The sequence below is a fragment of the Astatotilapia calliptera genome, chromosome 15 (assembly GCF_900246225.1).
Source record: "Astatotilapia calliptera chromosome 15, fAstCal1.2, whole genome shotgun sequence".
Classification (NCBI taxonomy): domain Eukaryota; kingdom Metazoa; phylum Chordata; class Actinopteri; order Cichliformes; family Cichlidae; genus Astatotilapia; species Astatotilapia calliptera.
In genome coordinates this window covers 29,629,719-29,652,391 of record NC_039316.1, presented here as the reverse complement: position 1 = coordinate 29,652,391, position 22,673 = coordinate 29,629,719, and the positions used below count along the sequence as shown (strand labels likewise).

The window sequence follows — 22,673 nt, the reverse complement described above, 5'->3', positions numbered from 1 at the left end:
CAACAACCTAGTAGCTGTGCCACCAGATAAATGCTGTAAAATAATAGAATACATCACATAAAAATACAGAATTTCTCCATAATTAAAATATAGTTTTGTAACTTTAATTCACCTGAGATTTCATACATTTTTACAGATTCTTTATGCTAAATGAAAAGTTAGGTAGCATAAGTACATGTGTAAAAACAACTTGATGTGATTTTTCTAATATTTAATATGATTAAATACCAGCCATTTAAGAAAGTCAAAATCTTGTTGTACAACTAGTAACAGACTTTATAATTACAACAAAATCCTAATTTTTGATTATAGTAATTGTAATATGGGTTTTACCATGTAATTTAAAAAAAAATCTTGTATTGTACTGTTGAAGTGCACCATGGCATATAAACATTATCAAGAAAACATAACATAACAGTTTCAGAATGTTCTTGCATCCGCATTGCTTATCTTATAAATTGTCCATTTTCCTTCCCTAAATTTTTCTTATGGAGCTAGCTGCTTGATAAAAGTCTTTGGTGTTGAAAGTTCCACACTGCTCCCTTAATAGTATCTAGACTCCACAATGGCCTCTCCATCTACAGTCTGTTTTCTTCCTACATCCTTGCAGATTTGAAAGCTAGCCTAGCTGTGGTTGATGTTGCACTGCAAACACAGCAGATGTTTACTGATATCTACGGAATTACTGATAAGTTTCATTTTTTTTAATTGCAACAGTTTTTAAATATGCATTTGCTATGTAAAACTCGAATTTAATAGCATTGCATATTTGTCAAATTATATTCAAGTTGTGTCAATTTGAGCCATTTTCTCTAGAAAAAAACATTACAATTTTATCATTATTCGCAGCTTGTTTTCCTGATATATATGCATATCATGTATAGATACCATAGAGATGCTTTTTAATGCTGTTTCAATGAACCTGCGAGTCCCTGAGGACTTAATATGCCTCATGTGTATTTTAGAGGAACTGCAGCTTTATTCTTTACAGTCACAGTTCTTGAGGTTGCCAGATGGAAATAAGCAGAAGACTGCACTCTGGCATTCCCCTTTGTTTGGAAATAGGATTTTATTTAATGATTAACAAACAATTTATTCAATTTTATTTATAAAGTGCCAAATCACAATGACAGTTGCCTCAATGCAAAAAAACACACAACTTAACTGGAGTCTGTTTAGTTCGTCAACAGAGTGACACTCAGCTGAAATAATGCCAGAGCAGTACACACAGAAGGATATTCACAAGTGGCCCCTTGACTTCTCATCTGCTTAGGTGAACATCCCCGTCTACATCCATCCGCTGTCACCATGCCTCCTCATGAGACATCTGCAGGTTCCTGTTGCTTAGTAATAGTCTTCAGTGCTATGATTAAAGTGAGCTTCAAAGCTCTGGACACACTCATTACTCACAGCAGCCTGCATAATGAATCCCTGGGAGGAAGATGATTAAGAACAGCATCCTTTGTAATCAAGAGTGTGGTGGGGATCAAATTTGTCTTAGTGTTCGGTCTATCTGTGCCTCATCCATCCGTAGCAGGTCAATGAGGTCACTAGAGAAATGGCCAGTCAGCAATCTAAGAAAAACAACCTGCTGACCTTTTTGTGGATGGTTGGTGTTCTCTGCATGATGCTACAAGCAGCCAGGATCTCATTTGCCTGGCTTTCATGTCTCACAGTCTGCACAGATACATTTGTCTTTGATATGTACTTTGGGCTGACATTAAAGGCGGACTGTTCTGAAAAAAAATTCAGATTACTAACATCCATATGTAGTTCATACTCACTGTGATATGGGACGTTATCAGACAGCAGGTGTCATTTATTTTTATTTTACAGTCACAGGATACACACACACACACACACACACAAACCGAAGGATGACTTTCCACAACATCATAACAACCTTTGAAAATCCTTCACTTTTAGCCCTCTTCACTGTATTGTATATGAACTCCCTTAGTTACAGTCATTCACCCTGCAGAGAACCCAAACAGCATGATGCTACCACCACTATGCTTCAGTCTCAGGATGAAAGCATCAGGCGTAGAGCAGTCAACCAACACATTCTCATCCTGGGGCTGTCTGTCAAGTCTTCTCTGTAGCCAGTCCCAGGCCTACAACTTCCACATCTGGAGTTTAGAGCGGTGGTGGCAATAGCTACAGGTTTAACAGCCAGGAGGCTGGCATGTGTCTCGTGCCGACTTACTCAGTGATTCTTTTGATGTTTCTTTCATATTTATTATTTCACTCACTGGTCCAGTTTTGGGGTTAGGGTTTTGCCCAAATTCAAGGTAGGGTTAAACTTCATGTTGATGATTCTCACAGAAAAAGATTGATATTACACATGTAGCGGTAGCAGGAAAAATAAAGTTAAAACACTTGACAGAAGTGATCACATTTGCCGTTTTAACCTTGTGATACTTGCTAATGAAGATGCTCTTCCCAGTTATTAAAAGTAGATTGTGATGTCATTTTTGCAAAGGGCATATGGGGGTGGTAGTTACTCAGTTAGCTTTCTGAGTAATTATACAAGGTAAACAAGAATATATCGAAGAGTCAAACTCAATGAACTGAACAGTCACTAAAGCAGAGTTCCTGGTTCAGACGTGAACCTGGTGAAAAGGAGTAGACTATATCTCATCAATGCATGAATTATGCACAGAGCTGACACACACAGCAACAAGGACACCATTTCAGGAAAGAGATGTTGGTGTTGGTGAATTTGACCATGATGTAGGACTTGGTATATCAGAAAACGTTACTGAGAAAATGATGCATACTTTTATCTAAATGGGCCACATATGAGGAGTATATGAGGAGTACTGGATGAATAAGCACTCAGTGGAGATGATGACAGGAAGTGGAGTCCCTGGGTGGAAAGAGAAGACACAGATGACGCATCGGAAGGAGGGTAATGAAGGCAGAGTTTGCAAACAGGCATCGTCACATAAACACATGGTTCCCATATGTGATGCCTTAAACATACAGCGTTCGAAAGAGAAAGATGAATAAATGAATTAATAATACAGCTGCATTTTCAGTATCAAACGGTATCAGCAGCCACACACTCATGTGTGTGTGTAAGCTTCACAGAGATGACGTGTAATTACATTTCTAGGGAGGTGCGCGTCAGGTCACAGAGTAGGCTATGTGATACATTACTCCACATAAAGTTATCCTGAAAGGTGAATTGGTTATAGAGACCAAAACCATATTCAGTTATTTTATGAGGCTGTAAACAAGGTGCTTTATATTGTAAGGTAGACCCTACAATAACACATACAGAGAAAAACCCAACAATCATGTGACCCCCTATGAGCACTTTGGCGACAGTGGGAAGGAAAAACTCCCTTTAAGCAGAAAGAAACCTGCAGCAGAACCAGGCTAATGGAGGGGCAGCCATCTGCGGCGACCGGTGGGGGTGAGAGGTGGAAGACATTTTAACATGCAAGCTAGCCTCAAGTGGCAATTAGAGGGACTGCAGTCTTATATGTTGGGTCCCTGGTTTCTCACCTCTGTGGCAAAGAAGCTTGTTGGCTACATCCTGCCACTCTACCATCATGGGTCCAAAACTACGCTTTAAATTAAAACTCCACTTAAGACAGTTTACCAAGGTAAGAAATGTCTATTTCTTTATTACATTCAACAGTACAGTACACTGAAATTGCACATTTTCACCAGATATAGCAGCATTCTGACTGGCAAATGGACTAATTATTAGGCACAATCAAGACATTTAAATACAAATACACACGTTCAAATGTGTCATGGCCATTTTCTGACCACACACAGATTCCACTTAGCTGTTAATGTACATGCCTGGTAAAACAAATTCTATACAGCTAAACACACTGTCTTCTACCTGCAACTCCAGTGGCAACAAAACATGTAAGGTCAGGCCAAGCCCAGATTATCTTCTCAAAATAACACAAAAGAAACAACAACAAAAAATCTTTTCTCTTGCACAACATGTGCCAATCAGTGCATTTCAGGAGTTATAAAGCCTTTTCGTGTATTTTTATGGTTTCCTTCAGACAACTTCTTCACTTAAGATAATGTCTTTAAAAGAAAAATTAATTAATTTAAAAAAACCTGAATGACACTGTCTCACCTTTGGAGGAATGGGTGATTGTGGGCTCAGTAAATGCAGCAGTGATGGCTTTTGAGCAGGTTTATCTAATGCTGCAGTTTTGGATGAGCTGGTCTCTGAAGTACGGCGAGGTTTATATGATATTACTTCTTGATTTCAGGTGATATTTTTGCCAAATGTAGGCTGATTTTAAGCACAAAAAAAGACAAAAAAAACAAAAAAAACAGAGAACTTTGGCACTAAAAAGTGAGGTGAAATCCCAGCTGTAAACTGCCTGAGCTGACCTAGAACTAGCTTAGACTCTGAAGCTGCTGCAGGTGGAGATCAGTGTCTTCACCTGTAATGTGCAGCCACTTGTCAAAAACAAATGTACCTTTTTTTGGTCTCTTATCTTATTATTTTTGACAAAACAAAACTTTTTGCATTTCACTTGTTATTTCCTGAATGGTCGAGACTCACAGCACAGGTGTCGGAACTCCAGGCCTTGAGGGCTGCTGTCCTGTTTGTTTTCCAACTAACCTGCCCTTGTGCCTTCTTGGATGATCTGATATCGTGTCGGTGTTGTTCCCACATCAACATAATAAATGTTGTTCCAGGTTCAACATTGCAAGTGAGCAATCACATTGTTGTGACGTCATACTTTTGCAAGCCAAGCCATTCATTCATTTATGAAATTCGAATGTTGCAAGGACAATATGTATAGTGCTTACCGTTTATTAAAGAACAGTATCCTGAAATGCAACAAATTCAAATTGCTGGATTGGCGGACAGAGGCGGTTTCTCGCAAGTTAAGTAGATTTTTTTAAGGCGTTTTTTTCCAAAGTTGCAAAAGTATGACATCACACCAATGTGATTGGTCACTTGCAATGTTGAACCTGGAACAACTTTTATTATGATGATGTGGGAACAACACCAACACGAGGATATCAGATCGTGCGTAGCTTCTTATTGGCAAAGCACACCTGATCCAGGTAATCAGCAGCAGGTAGGGCAGGGATACCTCAAAAACAAGCAAGATACTGGCCCTCGAGGACTGAAGTTTGACACCCCTGCTCTACAGGCTCAAATGCCAAATGGACTTCCAGTGTGTTTCAAAAGATGTGCTCAAGATTCAAATTTGGCAGATACAGCAGATATAGATTTGAATATAAAGATATATATATTGTATATAAAGATGAACACAGAACCTAAAGATTCCCATTACCTGTTGTATAGGTCAAATTGTAGGGTTTGGTATGGTAGTCCAGTTGCCATCGACCTGTTGGAAGCCTCACAACTTTCTGAGAACCTTCATACACTCCCTGACCATTTAAAGTCAGACTGACATTAACACTGCATTGAACCACTGTGGGGGTTTGAGGCTGATACTGCAAACACATCCAGTTGATCCAACCCAACATTTGCCAACAATAGAACATCATATCCCAACACACTGGACAGACTGAGCAGGTAGACTGCACGCACACCGGTAGGTCATTCTTGACTATCAGCAACAGAATCGTGCTTATTTAAAATGTTTGTTCTGGGTTGTTGGGTACAGGGTCTCAGTCGAGCCTGTTATATTCCACCAACTACTACTACTGATACTTGAACTATCAAGTATCAGAAGCTGATATTGAATCTACTGAGTCTTGTAAAATTTTTAATCTTTGGACCACAAATTTGTCATCAAATATTTTGAGCGTATCCTAAAGTGCAAACAAATAAAACAATTTTACAGTGGCTACAGTTGTAGCCACAGCTGCCCTGGGGCAGACTGACAGAAGCGAGGCTGCCATATTGCGCCATCGGCCCCTCTGGCCAATACCAGTAGGTGGCAGGTGAAGTGTCTTGCCCAAGGACACAACGACCAGGACAGAGAGCCCGGGGATCGAACCGGCGACCTTCCGGTTACAGATGCACTTCCCAACCTCCTGTTCTACGGTCGCCATCATATAGACAGCACGTCAAATGACAGGTCCTGAGCTTAGATCACCCAATAATCCCTGAACTCTACCCAGTTTAGTTAAAAGCCCCCCAGGTATTTATTATTTGCTTTTAGATGAAATTTCTTTCTTTTCTAATGTAAAAGCAAACAGATGGAATGAATTGTGGGCTCACTGTTGGTCAATCTTTGATTTGATCCTTACATCAAGTCTCTTTTTCTTGTTTTTTGTTTTTAAGTGGTTTGAGTCTTAGGAATGACAAAGAAGCCCATTAAGTAGCATTGTGTTTAATACTAGACTACATTAACCAGAAAAACTACCACAACAATCCTTAAGTGTATGCATATGCACAAAGCAAGCTGCTGTGAAGCCAGCAATGATTCTAAAGGTATGTCTACTAACTGTTGCCACAAGAGGTCATCCTGAATGGCTATTTATGTTTACTTAAGCCACGGGCATCCAACTCCAGGCCTTGAGGGCAGGTGTCCTGCAGGTTTTAGATATCAGCCTGGGCCAACACACCCGAATCAAATGATTAGTTTATTACCAGCCAGGCCTCTGGATATCTTCAAGACATGCTGAGGAGGTAATTTAGCCATTTAAATCTACTGTGTTGGATCAAGGACACATCTAAAACCTGCAGGACACCAGCCGAGTTGGACACCCCTGACTTAAGCCATGGTGCACAAATGACCTTTTTGCCTTTCAAAAGGATCACCTCACTCTGAATTTCCTGCCCAACATGCGTAACTTCTAACCACTAAATGCAAATGCCATTCTGTCTGTTCATGACTGACTGTTGCTACTTCTTGTGGAAACTAAAGCTCAACCAAATCTTTGTTGATGAAGAATCCTCACATTCACATATGATGTTTTAAAAATAAAACTTATAAAGTACAGTTTCAGTACTGACAGTCAGGTCTTATATTGGAAATTTTGCGATTTCTCACCTGACAACCTTTAAATCTCTGGCATGTTGGACTCACCGTGTACCTCCCGGATTGGATCTTCAGTCTGGCTACTGTAGCAATAACCCATTCCACCTCAGCCCCCTTATATTTTTAATGCAGTGCTAACCTCAGTCTTATAGCCTGCTAAGAGAAGTAAACCATGAGAAAACCCTAGTGAGATAAGATGCATTTTAACAGTGTTTCAGAGAGGAGTTATGCCTTATACCACAGAGCGATGCTCTCCACATATATACACAGCGCTCGGCTGTATGCGCCTCTTTGTGTTGCCTGGCAGCTGAGGAAGAAACTTGAAATATTTGGGCATCAGATCGAGGCAGGCGTCGCGGAACTTCTTGATCCGCCAGTAGTAAATAAGAGGGTTGAGGGCTGACTTGAGGTAGCACAACCACAAGACCCATGTGCTGATTTGAAAAAAGCTGTCTTTGCGGTAGAACCTGTCACTGAAGGTAGTTACCAAGCTGAAGGCAGTGAAGGGTGCCCAGCACGCTGTAAACACGGAGAAGAGGATGAGGATGGTGGTGAAGGCACGGGTCTTGAAGCTCATGTCTATGTTCATCTTGAAGGGCTTCTGAAGGCTGAGGAGGCCCAGTTTGCTGGCCTGGCTCAGACAGACGCTGTCTGTGTGGCTACGGATGCGAATGGCATTGTGGCGGATGGTGTTGAGGATGCCCATGAATGTGTATAGCATGACTGTGAAAGGCAAGAAGAAAAAAACTAGTGTTAATATCAACACATAGGCGTGGTAACCAGGATCACTGCTGTAGCCAAATATACACTGAGGAGCTCTGGGTGGGATCTGTAAGGGAGGTGAGCCAACAGCTAGAGGGAAAGTGAAAATGAACGAGAGTCCCCATGTGACCACTATGAGCAGCTTGGCTCTCTGTGGGCTCAGCTTATCTTGCTTCTGGACAATAATAAGAAAACGATCAATGCTTATTATAAGCAGTACAGCTGCTCCTTCCATAACAAAAAACCAAAAGAGCATGGCGGAAACGCGACAGAAAACATCTCCAAAAATCCAGTTGGTGGTCACCACAGTAACCAGAGCAAAGGGCATGTTCAAGATGGCCAGCATCATGTCCGCAAATGCCAGACTAGCCAGCAGAATGTTGATGGCTGAACGCATGGCAGATCTCTGGTACACCATCAGGCACACCACTATGTTTCCTGACAGCGCCACTAAAAGGATGGCTGCCATGACAAAGCAGAAGAAGATCTGCAGAGGTAGGCCAATGCCTTGCTGGATTTCCAGAGCATTTGCTGTTGGGGTGACCGGCTCCGAGGGAGACCCGGAGCCCAGGGAAATGTTTGCCACAGAGAGGTCTTCCATTGGTAGCCTCTCAGAAAGGTTCAGCAACCTCGTAACGACGCAGCAGAAACGGCTGTTAATGTCCCCTGTATCCAGGAGGGGAACAGTAGTGGAGAGAACCATGCTTCTCCAGGGTGAGCAGGCATCATTGCAGGAGAGTTCACATAAAATCTGATGGCAGACATGCGGATATCATCTCCCCAAGGCCACACAGCACCATCTTCATGGTAGCAAGACCCTAAGACAAAAATAAAAATATGTTAGAATTCCATTATGTATTATTGTAGGGTCTACCTTACAATCAGTTTGTGTAGAGCAGATTTCCGTGTTTAAGGATAACAATTTGAGTTGTCACTACCAGACTAAACACAACTTGACCGATGCAGAGGGTCAATGGTTTAGAGAACACCAATTTTCCTATTTGCATATTACACCATACAGCTACAGGATATAACTATTCTGTCTTAGCACGAGACGCCTATTCATTTTCTATTTAAAAACACACTTAACAACACTTCCGTCAATGTATGATGTGTCAGAAAGGACGCTGAAACAGAAACAAGGTTGCCATGTTTGGTACGATAATGATCCTTCACGACTGGAAAACTACAATCAACTGAGGCGTGGGGTGGACAAATGCATTGATTTCCAGCAACAAATAATTAAAAAGTTGAGCAGGACTCGTGGGTATAAGTGTGTATGAGTTACACACTTTTACAAGTTTAAGGAAGTGGACAAAATTTGGCTGTAAAAAATTAATGGCAAGTGCTCCCACATAGTTTGAACAAGCTGAAAAATCCAAAAGTATTTTGAAATAATATGAAAAATTTGAACAAAGCTCCAAGAACACAGAGTCCCGAAAGATTTCATGATACTGTAAATTGGGGTAATAAAATAGGATGTTTCTGCCAAAAGATTGGTGCCTGAATAAAATATGACTCATTTCAGTTTTTTTAAGCAATCAAAAACACAGAGCCTTACTGTTTTAGAACAACAGACCAACACCATGACGGAAATCTTTACAAAACAGAGGATGAATTTCTCACAAAGACCTTTTTACAAAACTGAAACTAAAATGTCAAAGTTTACTAGACAAAAATAAAATTCAATGAGCAACTGTTTTCTTTTTCATCATTTTGTTAAGTGTGTCTGATTGTATCTTGCCCCCAACCATATACCTATTAAACTAATTACATCTTTGAAATAAATAGCATAAAGTTTATTTTTCAGTATACAGAATTAAGCCACATTTAAAAGTGGAATACAGAAAGACAAATCTGTCTCCAAACAGAAACACATTGTCTGGTGTGTTTGGCTAAGCTGTGATAAGAAATCCTATTCGAATTTTTTTTTTTACCCCTGAGAGTGACAGAAAGCTAGTGCTCAACCGGACACAAGGCAAATACTGCAATAAAAACCCTTATCACTAGTATAAACACTGGAGGCATTGCAGGCAGGCCAGCTGGTATTATTACAATAGGCAGCAAATTTCAGATATAATAAATGGGCAGCACCAGAGAGTCCATTTGTTAATAGGATAACTTTCCACACAAATTAAGCTTTTTAGTATTTTAGTCCTGTGTGGGTGTAAAAAAATAAATAAATATCAAACCAGTGTAATTATGAGCAATTACTGTGACAACACTGCATTTAAGCCTGTTAGAGGGATCTGTACTTTAGCTGTGCTGCTGTGATACTAGGATATGCAGCCATTTGACAGATAGCGCCATCTCTTCAGCACACCGGAGGGGACAAAAACCTACAATGCAAAAATAAACGGCAGTGAAATCGGGCAGAGTTTGCTTTGTTCATATGCTGATGACAAGCTTATTGTCTACCACAATTTCCACAAGGAGAGCAAGGAGCAGCCGGTTTAGTCTTCTTGGCCCAGTTCCCACTTCATTAACTCTGCATTCAGTGAGGTAGCCTGCAGCATGTCGGCCTCAACAGGTAGGGTAGTGTTCGCTGCTTTTGGGTGCAATGACCTACAATGTTAAAAGAGCCACTCCAGTCTCCCAGCAGTCAAGTGATCCTGCATAGGAAATGAATGATCAGGTACTTGGTGTTCTGAACGACAGGGAAATGTTTAAATAACTGCAGAGGCCCTGCAATTATGTAATGAGAATATGCTTACAGCTTTTCACACATCTTGTAACCTTGAATCGCTCAGAGGGAAAAAGATTTGTTGGGAAGCTGCCCAGTGAGCTCACGATGGTGCTCGTGATGTTACTGGGAGGTGCCAGTTTTAACGCAATAATAGCTAGTTCAAATACCGTGTTTATTTCAAATATACTGTTAAACACTGGTGTGTCTGTGAGAGAAATACCAGTGTTTCCCCTCACATAGCATTATTTGGACAGGCTGCTGAGTTATACGATCACCCACCCGTGTATGTTTGAAGAGTTACTTAAAAATTCAAATCTAGAGATAATGCAACGTGTGCTGGATTAAGTAGAGGACAATCCCTTGCTATTATTTCAAAGTTCAGTTGCTGCTTGCCAGTTAGCTCCTGCCCTTCCCTGTGTCATGCTTCCCTCCTGCCTGTACTCTAACAGTTGGTAATCTCTGCAGTCTTATAAATGTTGCTCCGATGTCCTTGAAATGAAGCAGCTACAGAGAGGAGGGTAGACAGAAACCTGCGACCCAGGGCTCTCGTGTATAACCTTGTTTTTAGGTACCTTTGAACATTTCACACTGATTTTTTCCCAGTGATATCATGCCTTGATACAAATGACTCATGGCTTTAATTTCCCATACCATCTACCTTTGCTTATTTGTAACTAAGCATAGACTTTGCAGCAGATTGTACACAACGGTGTGAAACGGTTACAGGGAGCACTTTAAAGTAGTCGTATGAGATATTACTTTTAAAATAAAAACTACAGACTGTGGAGAGCAGGGACTCTAACTTAAAGAGCTCTTGCACAGTAGTGAAAGCACAAGTGGAAGGAATGTTACCACAGATCCATTTAGTACATTAGTTTTCCGAGGATCTAGCAGAGATGTTGTGATTCACAAGATATCAATGTTGTCAATAGTCAATGGTGCAATAGACCTCAATACTTGAAATGTGCAATTCACTTGTATTTTTATTCCTATTTATTCTATTTATCCCCTTCGTATATTTTATTTATATATGTCTCTGTATTTATTTATTTGTGTGTGTGTGTGTGTGTGTGTGTGTGTGTGTGTGTGTGTGTGTGTGTATATAATATTCTGTAACTCTAACTTCTGTCGGTGCTGTGCTTTTGGAAACCGAATTTCCCAGAGGAACCCACCTGAGGGATTAATAAAGTTTTATCTTATCTTATCTTATCCGAGTGTCCTTATTGTCTGCATTCAAATGTTCTGGAAGAATAAAGATTTGGTTGGTTTTGCTCGTGTTTATTTAGCATTAGTTAGCAATGCTAATACCGATTTCTGGCGATCTAAAAAATGGGATGTTCTGATATATCGGTGAAAAAACCCATTTCCCTATGATTTACTATGTGTAGTTATTTTAATTACACATTTATGCACTGCCTGACTATACCTAGAGCAGCCGTTTATTGTTTCTGGTTTTCTTAAAAAAATGCATTTGGAACACCAGCAACAAGGCTGAATGGTGTTGAAGGTTGTTCCAATCTCTTCTTTACTTTTTAAAATGTTCATTTATCTGATATAAAAAAAGATGAGTTTCGTTCATCCATCCAGATTCAAGTCTAAGCAAAGATGCCCAGATTTACATCTACCCAGCTGCTTCTTCCATTCAGTTTATTCTGGGAGACTTTAACGCATTCCCAAGCCAGCCAAGAGATATAATCTCTCTAGTGTGTCTTGGATCTTCACCAGGTAGTCCTACTGGTGGGACATGAAACACCCTATATAGGTGGTGTCTGGGAGGTATCCTTGTCAAATGTTCAAACCACATCAACAGGCTCCTTTTGATGTAGATGAAGAGTAACAGCTCTACTTCAAGCTCTTTCCAAATAATCGCGCTCCTCACCTTATCTTTAAGGGTGAAGAAAGATTATCCACAACCTCAATCTTGTTGTCACTACACAGAGTTTGTGGGTCTATGATCTCAGATTTGGAGGTGCCAATTCGCTTTACACTCAGCAGCCCTACTGCAAGCTGGGGGTCAAGAAGTCAAATGAATCCTATGCCAATACAGTTTCAGTTAGACGTTAGCATCCACTTATTTTATTGAGCTGTTCTTTTCCCAGGGTGGAATCATTGTGCATACATCTTTAATGACTTATTAAAGAAAACAAAAAGAAAATTCACATTTGTTTTGGATTTTCTTTCATCCACACAGCGCTAAAAGTATAAATATACGATATAAGATTTGGTTGAATGTCCCTTTGGATGTTACAAATTGACTGGACACTTCTGGTAGCCATAAAGAAAAGTCTGACATAATTCTGGATGGATATTTGACCACTTTTCTTGGCAGAATATTAAGCGTTAAATTTAATTGATTGGCATGGGGTTTTTAAAACTATTCCACAGATTTTTAACAGGTCTGGGGTTGGATTGTTAGGAAAGCTATTCCAAAGGTTTTATCAATTCCAACACCAGTTTTGATGTGTACATGGGATGATGTTCCTATTAAGAATTATTAACTTGTATAAATTCACAATTCTCCTTAGAACTTCACTAAGTTTACTTGATTTTCCCATTATTCTGAGTGTGGGTCACTGCAATGAATGCTGTCACAGAGAAATTACGAAAGAGTAGTCAATCATGATCGCTAATCAACAACAGACCGTGTCAAGTTAAAACATACTGCACCATCTATTAAAAGATTATGTTTGACACTGTATGTATACTTTTTAACCTGTGAGGATTACATGAAATCCCCCCAAAAATACATGATGAGTGAATGTAAACTTCTGACCACAACTGAAGTCAGTAATATTCAATTCAATTCAATTTTATTTTATTTATACAGCGCCAAATCACAACAACAATAGCCTCAAGATGCAAGCACTTTGGCGACAGTGGGAAGGAAAAACTCCCTTTTAACAGGAAGAAACTTCCAGCAGAACCGGGGTGGCCATCTGCCATAACTGGAGACCATAATACTGGCCTAACAATAATAGGTTTTACCTGCCTCTTGTCAACTGATTGAGTTAATCCTTTCTCTTCCAGACATTTTGAAAAATAGCAGCCGCAGAAAACGTAGCAAAATATAGACATGGAAGAAATGAACACCACTGAACAGCCTATCACAACCGCTGCAGACCGCATCATCCATCATGTAGTTACATTTTGGGGGCAGTGCATGTTAGGCTACAGCATCAGTTACAGCAAAGGGGTTCAGAAGGGTTTGTGGCTACGCTGTACCTATAACCTAGTTTTAACAAAGTATAATTTCACTGTCAGACTGAGTGGAAGAAGTGCAACTGTAAATGACAGCAGTATACTGTTGCGTTATATTTGCCTCACAAGTCAGATGTTGCAGCAAGTTTAACAGTTTTACTGCTTTTTCGTGCATTACAGCCAGATTATCAAGTCAGGGTTGGTGAGGGTTGCTCCAACTTTACTAACTGGTTCAACCACTTTATGCTTAACCATACAACCCTCACACCAAGCTGAAATTACACTGAATATTAGAGGTGGGAATCACGATACATCCCACGATACGATATTATCACAATACTTAACGCACGATACGATATTATTGCGATTTTTTAAAAATATTTTGCGATATTCAGATTCTGTACATAAAGGTAAACTTTATCAATATTCATTTTATCTAATATCAAAGTCTCACACTCAGTCTTTCTCTCATTTCAATCAGTTTTATTGTTGACAAACTGAACGGTTTGTATTACAGTCTAGTCCAACTTAACTGAATGCAACCATCTGGTACAATTATAGCTATTCTGAACTATGCAATTTATGAAAACTATGCAGCCCATTCAGCAACTGAAGAATTTGAAAGTAAATTAAAACAAAATATAATTTTACATTAAATAAAAAAGTTTTAAACTTAATTAAAATAAAACATGTCTTAAATTAAAATACGTAAACTGTCATGTTTATTGCTACCAAAAAAAAAAGTTAAACACATTTGGACAGTGAAGGAATGTCAGGATTCTTGCTCAGAAAAAGGAGCTGATCAACATGCTCTGAAGTCAGAGTTCCAGTCCACAAAAACGTTTTTTGTAACAAAATATCGATTTCTGCTGTCCCTGTATCGATACATTATTAGCAAACAAAATATCACGATACTACACAGTATCGATTTTTTCCACCACCCCTACTGAATACCTACTTTAATTTGTTTCACTGTTAGCCTTTTGTAAAATAAAATGTATTAATTAAAAAAAAACTGTAAAATTAGATTGCTGTATGCATTTACTTGCTACATTTATTTTATAAACTCAGAAAAAGAATGTTTCAGTGAAGGCTGATGTTCCCTGGATGGCTTCCAGTCTCTTCCACGCACTGACTGGAGCTTATTGAACACTGGTACTGGATTGGTACTTGGCACCGGTAGATACCCCTCAAAGACAGATGAACAACGACCTTAATGGAATATTAGTGCCTAGTACAGACCAGGCCTTCCCTTCATCCACCCCAACTCACAGCTATTTACGCCAGGCCGAAGCAGCTCGCCGAACGCTGTTTCACAGAGCATGAAACCGCTTGTTTCGACAGGATTCGGTGATTTGGAGCCATCCACTCAAGCTCAGAGACCGAGAAAATAAACAGACACTTCACATTACTGTAAGCGACGAGAACAGTGGGTGTTCTGAACAAACGGCCTAATTCATGTTTTAACACAAAACATGAATGTCATTATTACACCGCCGCTGGTCGGATTTAAAGTATACTCGCTAATATTATTACCTGCTTCATTCTCCCATGCTAGAGCTCAGGAGCAGCTCAAGTACAGAAGCTCAGTCCGGAAAATGGAGCATCTCACCTCCAAAAATCTTCATGGTCGTCGGTGTAGAGAAAGACACATAACTGCTGATGTGCCCGAGAAAAACCCTGTTTTAGCTTTTTTTTTTTTTTTATATATATATATATATTGGCAACAGCGCGACGGCCGGTGATGCCACCACCTCCACAAATGAAGCCTCAGAAGAAAAAAAAAGTGAAATCTGTGTTTGGTCAGAACGGCTTTGTTTCCAGCAACAGCTGCTTATCCGCGGCGGGAAAACGGAAGGTTTCCTGCTCGAATCTTTGTTTTCCTTCGTCCATATGTGAGGTGTGAACGGCCCATCCTCCACTGACAAATGTACCAGTGTCACTGTATGTGAGCGTCTACTGTACGGAGCCCAGATTTTCCTCATACGGTTCTAAACTACTCTCACTGGCTGCTGCCTGCGGGAAGGCGCAGACACCCACTACTTCCTATATTGCCTTTCAAAATAAAGAACTAGTTGTGTTTTTTTAAATAGTGTTTTTGAGTGGATGTAAAGTTGATTTTGGTTGTTTTCATGTGGTTTATGTTATAAACAGTACAAAAAGCTCTTAAATGCTGTTGCAGTTGTCCCACCTCAACCTTCCGCATGGTATAAACAGTTTGCTGCCTCGCGCTGAAAATCATCTGATGAGGATTTTTCAAAAACAAGTTTTTCTTGTAAAAGTCCCACTTTATTTGTAATTGCAAATTTTGTCACATATCTTTAAAAAAATTAAATGTGTATGAATAGGGTTTTTTTTAAAGATTGTGTTGAAAAATAAATAGCTAAGCTTTAACTCAAAAATAAATTTCATGGCGTATGGCTAAATTGTTGTTTCTGCATTTTTGATTTATAAATCAATTATCTGCATTATTTTGAAGATAAGGCTACACAGTTTCCGGTAAGGTTTGCGTTCCTTGATAACTGACATACACAGAATGTCATGGGCAAAAGTGGATATTCCTAAAAGATAGACTGTGCAAGTGGGGCGTGGCCTGTTTTAGCGGAAGTGCTTTTTGGGGCATGTGCGGATGCATGCAGTGGGTGGTAAAGATAACAAAGACAGTACATTAGCTCTAAAGTAATCACTGTGTTTTCAGGATATTGTGCAGTGTGGCTGGACGGTACAAGAAATTCAATTATTTGAAGATTTTATTTTCCTTTTATTTGAAAAATTGTGCGTATATGCAGCAGATGGTATAAATGGCACAGGATTGTTTTCACTCATAAATATACTCCATGATGTGGCTCCATGAATTCTACATTAAAATGCATTAAAAACAGCCCCATCCATGGAACTTTGGACCCACGTGTTAGACAACACTCATCTCCTTTGTCAGCAAAACAACATTTCCGAGCATCACTGTCTTACCTGGAATGCTGAGTAATCCAGATCTGTGACAGTGGTGGATGGGGTGGATGGAGTCAAAAAAAAAGTCAACAGAACAAATGTCAGTGAGTTCATATGTAGTAATAAACAGCTACGTTTTAGACACGACACTGTCTGACATCTTTAAAAGAACATTTCAGCAAGTTAGAAACAGACTGCTGCTGTTTGTTGTCTTTTGTGTGTGGTTTGTACAGTGGAATTACTCTCATCATACAAGCCTGTATACAAGCACAGTATCAGCAAACAGGTCTTTAACTACTACAAGTGACAGTATTAGAGGAACTGCACTTTCATTCCAAGGTTATAGCTTTCATTATTGGATAATAACTCTGAAACAGGACAAACTAGAGCTACATTTGACTCCTTATGTGAACTCAAGTCAAAAGTTAAACAGTAGAATCTTAAAGTGGTCTAAAATAGAAATATGTATTTATTACCACAGATAGTGAATTGTATGCAGAGGTATAGAGGTGGAGTTAGCCATTAGCTTAAAACAATAATAACACTAAATTTGCACCGTTTTATCATGTGATCTGCATTGTTGAAAAATAAAACCTGACCTATGATCTTTTGTATTTTCATCTACTACTGACCTGCGTTTAGATATGCGATTTAGTTCAATGCCTCCACAGACTATATATAAAAGATGGAAGCTGAAGTCAAAAATAAATTCTGTATCTGATTAGCAAAATATGAGAAAAAAGACTTTTTAGCTCCCTTGACCTATTTCCTCATAAATTATGGTTACTTTTTTACTAAGAACATCAGACTTTAGTTCATGTTTGACTCACATACAAATCCACCCCTCACTCAATATGTATTTGACAACATCAAGATGGTGTTTGCTAAAATATTCAAGGGTTCAAAACATGACTTTACTATCAACTGGCAACATCACAGTTGGCTACACCCAGTTTTGTTAACGAGGTCTGTTAAGGCTAACGTCTGTTTTCAATGACGCTCAGTATTGATGTTAAAAATGTCACAGAATTACTAATTTTCTATAAAAGTGACATGTGTTTTCTACCCAGGAGAGGAGTTCTATATACCTTAACAAGTTCAGCTGTGCACCAGAAGCAGGTAACTGTAAAACTGTAATCACATGAACTTCAATACTGACTGATGATGACACAAGGACAAAAAAAACAAAACATAAAACTGGATTAACAAAGAAAGCTGATAACCACACACAAAACAGCATTTATCCCTGAAGTTCTTGGTTTTGCCAAGGCTTTTGTCAGGCAAGCTTGGTTACGTCAAGCTGGGCTTTTGGTGCACCCCCCAGGTCACAGGAAGAGATGCTAATTAGAGAAGTTCCTCCTGCTAATTGTATCTTTGGATCAGGTTTCCTGACTGAGATGCCCAGGGGACTTATAGTTATGCAAGTTATGGGAATCCCAGCGCTAACTGTGCTAGCCTTTTCCATTTGCTTACTGTCTTTATGCTAAACTAGGCTAATCACATCCTGACTCTCATATAACTCAAATATGAGCCTGTCCATCTGAATGTCACTCTATGAAGAAAATCTAGTAAATATACTTTCCAAACTGAATGAGCTGAATGACTCCTTTTGATGTATCCACCTGCATAATGACATCACCCAGTTTTAGATTGTTTTATTTTCATCAGATAACTAACCAATAGGATTGCAAAGAAGATTAAATATCTACAATTATTCTCATGTTTATTGTAGGGGTGTTTTGTATCTCGCAGTATGTCCCATGAAATTTCCTATGATCTCATCTCCATGTCAGCAATATGTAATGTCCAAGCTTTCAATCAGCTCATTCTTGCAGTGACAAACACTGAAAAGCATAAATAAATTAAATACGCTGTCATTTTCCACAGAGATGTCAGAGACTCTAGTCCTACGAAGCCTTTATCTGCTTGGTCTTTTTAGTCTTGGGTGGTATGATCTCAACCTTGAAGGGGACAAAGAAATCTAAAAGAGCTTTTGTTTCTTTCAAGTCCAGAGAATACTCTTGTGCGATCTTTTCGGGACTCCACGTCTGAGGCTGATGCTGGTGGCTGCCCACAGCCTTCAGAGCTTCGGCAATGGTCAGTTTACCAATGGGAACATCTGTGAGCTCCACCAGGCCCAACGGAGATGCTGGGACACTGAACTTAAGAAGTCGTCGCTGTTCTCTCCCCGCCGTCACGTCCTTCGATACCTGAGGGAAGAACAAGCAGTGAAGAATAACTATTATGAATAACAAAAATCAACATTTAAAAACTTTTGGCCAGTGCACATGCAAATCCCACACAGGAAAGTCAGGTTTGAAGTTAGGAAATTAGCCAATCTGTCATTCACAAGTTCAAAAAGTCCCCTATCGCAACACAGCAAGGACGTCCACCTTACCTTTATGATAATTTGTGGCATAAAGGTAACCTAATTACATTTGCAATCATAAATGTAACAAATAATGCTAACAGATTTTTTTAATTATTAATCTAACAGATACTGAGTCCATCATTTATACTCTTAGATGCATGCATTAGTTAGATTTTATTTTACAGAGTCAGGAAAGAATATGTACTCTCTGATGCTATCTTAAATATGAAAAAAATGACTTCCAGTCTCAGCGTCAGCAATATTAAGCTTATTATTTTAACACTCTTATTGGAACTTTAACATAACTGGACAAAACTGGATTAGTGCATGCCTAACATGAATCTACATATTCAGTTGTTCCCTTTGAAATGTCTTGTCCTCTGGACCACATATGGATGAGATATGAACAGCTATGAACAGATAAAAGGTCAAATTCAAGTAATGTGGATGCACATGAATATTTGACTATTCTGATTAAGAAATAGAAGCACAGTCACAGCTGTCCTCCTGCCATCATCCAGCTATGGACAGCCATGGTGGTATAAATTGGTCTGGCAGAGCTACAGAGGATTCAACTCTTCTTTTTCAAATTAAAAATTAAAAACTGAGAATAAAACTGATTCATTACAACACAGCCAAGCCTAGAATCATGGGAGCTGCAGGTGATTTATCACTGGTGGCTCACTACCATCAACATGGTTTGTTTGATGAGTGTTGATTAGGTTTTTAAATTTCTGTCACCTGATTACAAAGACTTTGATGGATAATTCTAAAACAATTTAAAAAAATTATTTTTTTTTTACTTGTGAGCACAAAAGCTCGACCTATTGTTTACGAGGACCAGCCAATTAGAAGAAAACAGTCTTAAAGGGAGCAGCAGGAGATTAGGCAGCTTGTTTCCAGACAGCAGCTGAACAGAGCAAAGACTATTTTTGAACTGTGTTCATGCAAAGCAGAGTCCAAGCATGAAACATATGTAGCTGGCGATGATAATGATAGTTCCCTTTTAACAGCCAGTGTTAATCAATAATGTCTTTCTTTATTCTTCATAACATAGAATACATGAATGTCTCAACTTTGCAAAGATTCGACCTGTAAACGTCTGAATGACCCAAACTGAGAGCAAAAACACTGACAAACAATGAATGATTGAGCAGAGCTGATGTAACAGCATTCAAACACTCAGGCAGTGTCAGTCTGACCTCTGCTGCAGCCGGTGCTGGATCTCTGGACTCCACGTACACGGACCTGAGGTGGTCCAGCAGCGGCGCGTTATTCTGGTTCAACGAATCCACTTCTGAAAAACACAAACCGACGTGAGAATCGTCCCCGAGCTTTCTGAGGACACACGGATGAACGGTGAGCCTACCATGACCCCGGGTTAACTGTTACACAAGCCAGCTAGCACTCACTCACTTACCCTGCGGGCTGGAGGCTGTCGGTGGAAGCTTAACCGAGTGCCGGGGCGCCGCTCGCGGCTTGTCCTTGGAAAGTTCTCGGTGCACTCGGTTTTCCAAGTTGTAATTCCTGAACACACGCGTAACCCGTGCACCCATGTTTAACAAATTGTCAAAGCCCGCTATGAATAAAGTTGATTCAAACTGCCGACGGCGAGCGAGAAGGTTCTTTTTACAGGCGGAAATGTGAAAAGCGCAGAGGAAGCAGCAGCGACACCGTGTGGTTGGATGAGTTTATTGTTCCCCGTGTCTTTTTTTCAATTGCCAAACGTGAGGATGCTGGATACAGGTCTTAGTTAACTCAATAAATTAAGAAATAAATAATTAGTCTCATAATTTAATTGAGTGTTTTTAATAAAACATATCTTTTTGTTTTGTTGTAAAAACCTGACTGCCAGTTTTAACAAGAAGAATCGTGATCTGAATGCACTGTTGTGTCAAACACACTTGCTTTGCCACGTGATAAACTCTTTATAGGCTCCTTTTAAGAGTTATTGTATTATTTAAAAAAAAGAATTGTTCACATTACCATTTGTGCTGTTTAACAGTCAGTGTAAAACAGAAGAAAGGAGAGTGACAGAGAGAAGAAAGAAGAGAGAAAGAAAAATAAATAGGAGAAAATCTAAATACAAAGGACACAGCGTAAGTGTATGTGTATGTTTGTTTGTTACAAAACATACTTAACAATTAGGGTGAGAAGCCAACTATGTCTCCAAGGAGCCCTACTGAAGATGCAAGGCCATATTCAATTCAATTCAATTCAATTTTATTTATATAGCGCCAAATCACAACATAAGTCGCCTCAAGGCGCTTCATAGATACAGAGAAAAACCCAACAATCATATGACCCCCTATGAGCAAGCACTTTGGCAACAGTGGGAAGGAAAAACTCCCTTTTAACAGGAAGAAACCTCCGGCAGAACCAGGCTCAGGGAGGAGCGGCCATCTGCTGCGACCAGTTGGGGTGTCCTAAACTTTGTTTTATCCAATAAGATAAACTTATCTCACTTTGTACTCATTAAAATTCAAAACAATAAACTCACTAGGACAGTGTTTATTGAGGTCGAGATCCAAGGGTGGCTTTCCATATGGCCATGAAAGAATCTTCTGTTTCCAGACACTTTTCTTTTCCACTATTTAATTCCCAAAACTATCCATCTTTATATACACAGCAGAGTAAACCCAAGAAAGGATCTAGGAGATTTAGTAAGAAAAAAGCTTCAGACAGCCTGAGCTTATGGTGTCATTGATCACTTTGTATAGATCAGTTATAACCCTAAAATGTCCAGCAGAGGGCAGCATTTAATACTCTATCACATTCTAAGTGGGGTTATATGGCTGGCCTCTTTTTGAGGTTCAAGCTCATCAGACATGTTTTTCAAACATGAACTGAACTGACCCGTCAGGCCTGGCACAGGGAGGCTTTATTTGTTATTGAAGTAAAGGAAATAAATAAGCATTTAAACAGGTCAACAGAAGCTGGTCTTCATGTAAGGCAAGATGCTGGGAACACATCTGGAGGTAATTATCTACTCAATCATAAAGAAACAGCTCACAGTATTTTTGTGAGGAGTGGAGGAATCAGCTCCCAAACTGGGAGCTGATGGAAGTCAATAAAAGGCCAGCCAGTGATGTTTCAGTTACATCAGCTACTGTCTTGAGGTAGGTTTTATTCCAAAACAACAACAAAACAGTGCAGCTGGAATATGAGAGCTGCTGAAGACTGCTTATCATTGTTGTCCGTGTGGACTCAGCAGATAATGTGACAACTCCAAATATTTCCTCCTCCACCACTTTCTGCTACAGTGTTTAGAGACAAGCTGCGCTCATGATGTGTGCAATGGAATGGCATTGTGGAGACTACGAATGAGGCAGAACAGGCATATTTCAGGGGGTGCCGGGGTCATTCCACATGTGTTCATCTGGAGCTGAACAATAACGCAAACAAGGTGCCAAAAAACAGCAGTTCCTCTAATGTCCAAAAAAGAAAGTCAACCACCCATTTTTAAACACACAAACATTTCACAGCCTGATAGAAAACATCAGTTTTGGCCTTTGTGGTTAATTTCTCCTTTCATAGCAACTGTATATTTTCAGGAAAGGCTCAAGGTTAGGGGTGTGGCTGCTTTATTGACATGTTAGTCCACACCTCTACTAACTAGCATCCCTGAATTAGACCACACAGACTGTTTGTACTTTTAGTATCTTTTGGAAAATAAACTTTTAATAGGACTATCTGACAAATAATATTGTGCATTGTGTGCTAGAGATGGTCCAAGAAGTCTGTTACCTAACAA

General features: G+C 39.6%; 2 protein-coding genes across 3 annotated transcripts; both read right to left on the bottom strand.

The window, feature by feature from the left end:
• Positions 1–6,637: 6,637 nt before the first annotated feature.
• On the bottom strand, positions 6,638–15,633 carry gpr63 (G protein-coupled receptor 63). 2 transcript variants are annotated; one of them, XM_026143195.1, is made up of 2 exons: positions 15,136–15,633; positions 6,638–8,533 (listed from the first exon to the last, which is right to left on the bottom strand). In XM_026143195.1, the coding sequence occupies exon 2, from the start codon at positions 8,416–8,418 to the stop codon at positions 7,186–7,188; it is 1,233 nt and encodes a 410-aa protein (XP_025998980.1). In that variant the 5' UTR covers positions 8,419–8,533; positions 15,136–15,633; the 3' UTR covers positions 6,638–7,185. The 2 variants fall into 2 exon arrangements, with proteins under 2 accessions (XP_025998980.1, XP_025998982.1); XM_026143197.1 differs by having other exon boundaries at positions 15,212–15,633.
• A 706-nt stretch (positions 15,634–16,339) lies between these two features.
• Positions 16,340–20,576, bottom strand: ndufaf4 (NADH:ubiquinone oxidoreductase complex assembly factor 4). Its single transcript, XM_026143539.1, has 3 exons — positions 20,340–20,576; positions 20,122–20,216; positions 16,340–18,758 (listed from the first exon to the last, which is right to left on the bottom strand). Exons 1-3 carry the CDS (start codon positions 20,473–20,475, stop codon positions 18,456–18,458), a joined length of 534 nt encoding a protein of 177 aa, XP_025999324.1. The 5' UTR covers positions 20,476–20,576; the 3' UTR covers positions 16,340–18,455.
• Positions 20,577–22,673: the final 2,097 nt, after the last annotated feature.